A 7,226-nucleotide genomic window follows, 5' to 3' on the forward strand; every position below is an offset into this window, starting at 1 on the left:
AGAGTGTGTATTAAGATGGGAGATTTATGGTTAGGAAGAGAATGCTGGGAAGTGGAAGTGTAGAACCAACTTATGGCTGATTATGATTTCATTTTTCTGCAACATGATGGTAGAGAGTTTTTTCTATGAAGTGTGACGGTAAGATTATCTTTTGAAAATATTGGATGCTGCAAAGTGAGAAGCAAATTTTTGATCTCTTCATCCTTTTTACCCCCTGTTTTTTCCTGTTTCATGGTGCATATTGAAATCTTTAGAGGCAGTACACATACGATCACTATCATCAGAAGTAGCTTGGTCAAAATACATAAAACAGTTTTCTCCATTTTCTTTGATTGATGGACTTCACTGTTTATGTTTGAAAGACACTTTTATATCTGTAAGGTGTTTTCTATATCATGCTTGTCCAGGTGGATATGCGTGAATTCTTAAATGCTCCAAATGGATCGTCCAAGCAATCTCGTCCTGTCAATGAGAGGCCTGATGCAGACCCTTCTCAGTCCCCATTGGGCGGAAGGACGGTATGGCAGAGTGATAGAAAGAGATACAAATGGTTTCTTGAAGGATATAATCGTACCGTTATATAACATCTGACTTCATACTTTGCAGGATATGTTTGATCTTCCTCTCCACATGGCTAGAGATCAAATTGAAGAGAGTCTACGAACAAAGATGGCTTCTATTAAGGTAGACACGCTGGCAATAAGATGCAAATGCCTGTTATGTGTAAAAATATATCAGTATGACGTGCATAATATTTTTGTTAGCTTCTGTTTAAGGTGATCTGATACATATGCTTTTTTGGTGTAAAAATTTCTGAATATGATGTAAAATATAAGCATTCATTTTCTGCTTTTATTAAATCTCAAGGAGCGCATGGTTGAGCTTCAAGATGCACAAAAAGGTGCAGAAGTTACTTCGGAGGTGACGGAGAGAGAACTTGAGCTAGAGGCTCAGCTTGTTGAGGCAAGAAGCATTATCCAAGAGCAGGTATTGTAACCATAATTGGGCCTTGGAAACTGTACATGATATTTTTTGTTGGAAATGAACCCTCCGCACATGGATAATTCATTCCTCTACCAAACTGTAAATCTGCAATATTTACTTACATGCACATTATCTGTATTTTTGAAAGAGCATTAGCAGAGTTGCTAGTACCGGTCAGAGATTTTTTCATAGGCTTTTAAGAATTTAAGGAATAAGATGAACAAACACGCATTAAAAAATTATTAATTCAATTTCTGTTTTCAGATTCTTTTTCTTGTCAATATAGTTGCATGTTTAGATGCTGAAACTGCAAAACAGAATTCACCTTGCTGAGTGTTAAATATTTAGTGTGCATTGCAATACATGCTAAACAAATACGGAGTTGCTTCGTATGTTCTGACACAGCTATGAACTGAACATGTTTGGGACCTATTTTTATGCGTATTTTGGACCCAAACAGACTTTGCAAGTTTATCTAAATTCTTATCGTCACACCCTTTGCCCAATAAATAGGAGAAAGAGAGGAAGGTAAAACTTTTAGGAGGATAATCAGTGAAGTTTGGAAAACAATTTGCTTCACCAAAGCCTCTACAATGTTCACTTTAATTTAATTTTTTGCTGCACATCTCATCTCCAACTTTAACTTTCGCCTTTTCACATTCTTTCAAGACTATCTTTGTATCTCTCTAAATGTTCCAGTGCTTTAAATCAAAATTAATATGGTCAGTGCTTTAACGCAGGCATCTATTATGTCTAAACATCTCGAGAAGCCTGAAAGGCCAAGTAGGAGGTTGAGTGGCCATCTGAGTTCTGATTGAAACTCAATCTTGTCATCTCAGCCTGAGGTATGTATATCAGTTTTTCTCTCGTTTTGTTTAATATTTAAATTATTGGGTTTTATGTATGACGTATTATACTTGTTTCTAGAATTTAGATGCCGGGTTGATAAGGCGGAATCAAACTCTGGTAACTACTAGTTATATTTTGCATGATCTTGAAAATAAAGAATTAGACAAACCACTAAAAATGTGGGATTGGCTGAATAGGTGCACAAGATTGAATCATAGGTTTGTTTGAGTGTCTATCTTAAGTATATCGTCTGAATGCTTAGTTAAATTACTAAAGTACATAGCGATGGTTCAGCGGAAATAGTAGATAAGATTTACTATTGAATCATTGAAGGTTTATTCATAAATGCATTCTTGGTGACAATTTCTCTTTGTGCCTAGGGAATGTGAAATCAACCGAATCCAAGTTATCCCACTTATGGCCATGGTCATGTATTAGAAACGATGTATATTGATCTCGTGCACCAATACCTTGTGTTCGAAGCCTCTTGAATACTACGAGCTTTTTGTTAGCTGTAGTTTGATGCTGTATGTATTGCATATGTAATTGCTTTATGCTTATCTTATCCTTGAACTTTCAGATACACGACTCTGACTCAGTTATGTAGAAAAGAATATCCATCTGAATTTCAATCTAGTTCGAAATATTATTTTGTCATTTCTTCTAGATGAATTTTGCCTTCATTGTCACAAGATTATGATTGTCATCATATTTCCTTTTCATTAAAGCTTTTTCCATTCATCTATCTATTGATGCATTTTACCTGTCTGCCTCTTGTTTGGTAGAGATCATTTATACCCTATCCTTCACCCCGACCCCCACATAAATTTGGAAAAATGAAAAATAAAATTACACCGTCTCCAGTCTCTTTATTGACTGTGCTCCAAAGCCAAAATTATTCTAACAAGCTGGAAGAATTTGGTAGAGCAATATGCATCTTAACCCTAAACATTCTGTGTCATGTATAAGGTGGAAGCACAGGAGATTATTGGACAGTATTTTATTTTACCAGAGTTTCATTATTAAATTACGAGGATAGCTAACATCCCCAAACGCGGTCACGTAAGGTTATTTGATGCAATTGTGGTTACTGGTTCACGCTATCAAATCTCATTCACCTAAAAATAGGACCTCATCTAACGTTACCATATTGTCAAAATAATTTAAAAGTCAACTCCTAGTCTAATGCTTATTGGTAGCATCGTAGAACAACAAATTCGATGAACCGGCCTTCTATAAATAATTTAGTAATTTTAGTTGGAGTCTAAATAGAAAGATTTTAGATTTATGTAGTATTAATGTCTAATGAATAGATGGTTAGATCAAATTTCATTTTCAATGAGTTAGGTATAATTACAAATTTCATTACTAATGTATATTTACTAAAAAACAAGATAGAAAGAGTGAAATATTAAATTATGATGACTAATTTCGCTTAACAGAGTCTCTACATTTAAAGGGTTCTCTTGACAATGTCTACTCTTTTTCTTTTTTACCATATCAGCATAGTCCTAGACGCGTTACATTGGAGAGGAATTTTATAGACAATATCTATTTTTAAATTATGTAACAACGTTTTTAATGTTATACACATTAGTATTAGAAATGCTCTAGTGGTTCTTCCATGTCTTGTTTATTTTAGATCAAAATTCTAATAGATTTTGATAAAAATTAATGAATTGTGTGGTTGAAAAATTATGAATTTCACGAGATGTGTGCTTAAAATTAATTATTGACGTTCAACTTAGATTTTAATAAAATAAATAAATAAATAAAAACTAGTTGAACTAAATAGGGATACGCTACTTCATTATATATTTGACGAATGCGATCGAATTAATTTCAATCACCTAACATAACGGGATTGTAGGGTAAGTTTATATTGGAAAAAATTCAAGTACATGCACATTAATGGGTTGACTAGGCAAGATTTTGAGCTCAAGTTTCAACCGTTTATTTAAGAAAATTTTAAAGATTAAGTTGACTCCAACGAAGTCGAGAAATTGTGTTAAAATATATAAATATAATTCATGCTTCTCTAAGGGCTAACTCTTCATTTGCTTTTTTAATTAATGAATTTTTACAAAAATAAAATTATTCAAGATATTGAATAATAGAATATATAATAATGAGAGAAGTTGTTGACATGCCTTGAGGACTTGATAAAATTATAAATTGCACATGAATTTTAACTTCGAGAGAGAACCAAAATGTCAGCGTAGCTTTAAAAAAAAAGGTGATTTCTTTGCTTGTTCATGACAAAAAGACGTTAGTTAACAGGACTTCGCTATTTGTACAAATAACTTTATTGTAGTTAACAACCGGAAATTGATTATTTGGATAAAAAATGGAGTACAATACAAATTAACAACAAAAATAAATGAAAAATCACGTGCCCATGTTCCCATCTTTCGCCTTTGAACCAGGAAGACTATGCGCAAGGAATTATTGGAGAGCTCTTTCTTTATATAGTTGCAGATTTTAAACTTTGCACATTCCCTAGAGAATTATTGCATGTAAGTTTATGTTGATCACTCCCAATGGAGACCAAAAATCGTGTTGAGCAAAATCAAATCTCTGTGCTTCTCGAAGGTGAAGGATTTAATCGAATTCTTGCGAGAGAGTCTTCGGTGGGTCAATCTTCGCGTATGTTTTATCGCCATGCAGAAGGGGTACCGTTCAAATGGGAAATGCAGCCCGGGACGGCCAAGAATCCGCCGGAAAAAGATGTTATTCCACCACTTTCTCCACAGCCATTGATACAGAGCTTGGGGCTTCCTTTGCCTCAAGTAGATGAACCTGAAGAGGCAGGCTCAAAGCACTCAAGGATCTGGCACAATTGGAAGAAGATGTTGAAGAAGAGTAGTCAAAATAATAGCTCCAGCTTTGGTGATTCTGATGAAGAATTTGCAGCGAATTCATCTTCGTCTTCATCAAATTGTCACATTTCTGAATCGTCGAGGGTTGGAAGGGATTTGTTGGATGGTCCTTTTTGTTGCAGTCCATGGAACATCACAGCCGCACTGGTTCGTGTTTAATTAATGAATTTGCATGAACTAATTAAATATAATTTTCAAATAAATTAACTTATTTTCCTTTTGAAATTACCAATTTACAGGATGAAGGAAACACGAAGATATATTACTGCAGAACCCACAAGACTTTTGCACTAGAAGAAGATGGTTTAATCTTCAGCAGAATTCTGTCAAGAGTCTCTTCTGTCGATCAATCTGGTCCTTTACACAGTACTGAAATTACTTCTTCGGGGATTCCTTTCAAATGGGAAATGCAACCCGGGACGCCGAAAAACGCACCGGAAAATGACGTAATCCCACCCCCCAGTCCTCCACCAGCGGTTCAAAGCTTGGCACTGCCTTGGCCTACTCTTCTGTGCACTGGTGGAGAAGAAAAAACTAAGAGCTCAAAATGGTCGAGGGTCTGGTTTTGGATTAAAATAAAGAAAATGATCGAGCAAAATGAGAATGTGCAAGAACTCAGCTTCAGATATGACCATAAGATGGAATTTTGCAAGCCTGATAAGGAATTTGATGCCTTTTTGCGCAGTTCATCTTCATCTTCTGCTCATAAAACAAGTTGGACTTTGCGATTGTCCAAAATTAGAAGGGACTGCTTGAGTTGGATTTCTAGGAACAATGAGGCAATTCTTGTTTATGCAACAAGAAAATTAAAGCACTAACTAATAAAACTTTTCACTCATATGAATCATTATTTGATTCGTAATATTACATGGTACCAGAAAAATAGTTCGCCACCAACCCTGTTCTCTTTCTCGATTTCCTTCGTGAAATTTTATTGTGTTTCTGTCCATTTTGTAAATGAGTCTCTTGATCTCTGCGTGGTGTCATGGGTTATGTTTCCTCCTTAGAAGGAAACAAGGCAGTGGTTTTGATTGTCAAATGATGTCCGAAATCTAGGTAAAAAACTGAGTCTAAAGCTTCTTGAATCCAATGTCGATGTCAAAACTCTGAGTGTACAGAAATAATATTCGTAATAGATCAAGCATATATCTGTTTCTTTTTCACCACGTTTTTGAATTCTTGGTACATCAGCATATGGTTAGAGAACAGATAAACAACTAAAAACAGATGATATATATTATTTACGTCAAAATTTGGTACATCAACAGAGATGAATTCAAATTCCTGAGATCTAAATCATCTGTATGAGAGAGCGGAAAAAAAAAAAAGGTGCATATTTCTAATTACAGAACATGAAATTGGCGATGGCGCTGGTGATGAATATAAGATTCTTGTTATGAAATAAAGGATAAAATCTAATACGATTTTTATATAGAAATAATAATCAACGTACAAACTACTATTCTTATTAAACTGACATTTTAGGATAAAAATTCTAAATTTCTATATTTGTTCGCTTACATCCCTGGTGAAAGATAACTATAGAGTTGAGATAAATTTATTGCGATATTCTTATTTATTTGGTCTGGAAATAGATTCAAAAAAAGGGCGATAGCTATAGCGTACAAATAAATACAAGTCCATCAATTTTTATTTTGTATTTTTCTGGTTGACAGCTAGTTAAATATTGGAGATTCTCTCACATGATGTCTATCGTTAGTCATTTTTCATGGTTTTTGAACTATATAATGGGTAGCTTGTACGCAGGGCCGGTCCTATGATCGGCGAGGCCCAAGGCGAAATTGGGCCCCCAAAATCAACATAAATCAAAATTCAACGGTGTATTATATAACCAATTGTTAACTTAAAACTTAACGTAAAAGACATTTACAAAACATCTCAATTATGGGAGAATTCTTTTACGTTGATTAATGGGTTTTACAAAAAAAAAAAAAAAAAAAAAAAAAAAAAAGAAAAAAATGGGAAAAAAAATTTTGGGCCCCCTTGAAGAATTGGGTTTGAGGCAACGGCCTGTTGAGCCTATGCTCAGGATCGTACGTCCAAAGCTCCAAATGAGATTGATAATTTTTCATGAAAAGGGTCATTAGTGTAGTTTTACAAATAATGAACTCTATGCATATGCTGGAAAGATAATAAGGTTTTGAAAAAATGTCAATGTGCCATAATAAATTCTTTATTCATACAACACGAAAAGTAGAGATGTCAAAATATGTCGAACTGTCAAGCAGAGCATCTATTGAAGAAAGTATATGGGTCCAATGAAATAAACTTTCTTATAAAATCAAAAACAAAGTATTGTACATCCCTCGGAGAAAGCCTGGTTTTTAAGCGAAAACCTTTTTTGCTTCTTTTCTACAGACGAGCTAAGCTCATGCAACAAGGGGTTAGATCACCTCTGGGAAAGCGAAACTCGTGCAAAGTAATTAGCCTACGCTTCTACTCAGGAATGCACCAACAAAAGGGAAAAAAAGAATGACTCTAATTTCAACTTTC

At 34.5% G+C, this 7,226-nt stretch overlaps 2 protein-coding genes across 2 annotated transcripts; both read left to right on the plus strand.

The window, feature by feature from the left end:
- The first annotated feature begins 368 nt into the window (after window positions 1-368).
- Window positions 369-2,490, plus strand: LOC111387308. Its single transcript, XM_023011856.1, has 5 exons — window positions 369-518; window positions 607-684; window positions 868-987; window positions 1,725-1,829; window positions 2,214-2,490. The coding sequence occupies exons 1-4, from the start codon at window positions 396-398 to the stop codon at window positions 1,800-1,802; spliced, it is 399 nt and encodes a 132-aa protein (XP_022867624.1). The 5' UTR covers window positions 369-395; the 3' UTR covers window positions 1,803-1,829; window positions 2,214-2,490.
- A 1,685-nt stretch (window positions 2,491-4,175) lies between these two features.
- LOC111387311 lies at window positions 4,176-5,758 on the plus strand. Its single transcript, XM_023011861.1, has 2 exons — window positions 4,176-4,859; window positions 4,952-5,758. The coding sequence occupies exons 1-2, from the start codon at window positions 4,374-4,376 to the stop codon at window positions 5,528-5,530; spliced, it is 1,065 nt and encodes a 354-aa protein (XP_022867629.1). The 5' UTR covers window positions 4,176-4,373; the 3' UTR covers window positions 5,531-5,758.
- Window positions 5,759-7,226: the final 1,468 nt, after the last annotated feature.

This window comes from Olea europaea, unplaced genomic scaffold (genome assembly GCF_002742605.1).
Source record: "Olea europaea var. sylvestris unplaced genomic scaffold, O_europaea_v1 scaffold398, whole genome shotgun sequence".
NCBI classification, from domain to species: domain Eukaryota; kingdom Viridiplantae; phylum Streptophyta; class Magnoliopsida; order Lamiales; family Oleaceae; genus Olea; species Olea europaea.

What these genes read in the sequence shown, in the direction of transcription:
- LOC111387311 (XM_023011861.1), top strand. Translation starts at nt 4,374, where the DNA reads ATGGAGACCAAAAATCGTGTTGAGCAAAATCAAATCTCTGTGCTTCTC. An exon ending in GGAACATCACAGCCGCACTG is followed by an intron (nt 4,860 to 4,951) that starts GTTCGTGTTTAA and finishes ACCAATTTACAG; the next exon opens with GATGAAGGAAACACGAAGAT.
- LOC111387308 (XM_023011856.1), top strand. Translation starts at nt 396, where the DNA reads ATGCTTGTCCAGGTGGATATGCGTGAATTCTTAAATGCTCCAAATGGA. An exon ending in CCCCATTGGGCGGAAGGACG is followed by an intron (nt 519 to 606) that starts GTATGGCAGAGT and finishes CATACTTTGCAG; the next exon opens with GATATGTTTGATCTTCCTCT. An exon ending in GAAGCATTATCCAAGAGCAG is followed by an intron (nt 988 to 1,724) that starts GTATTGTAACCA and finishes GCTTTAACGCAG; the next exon opens with GCATCTATTATGTCTAAACA.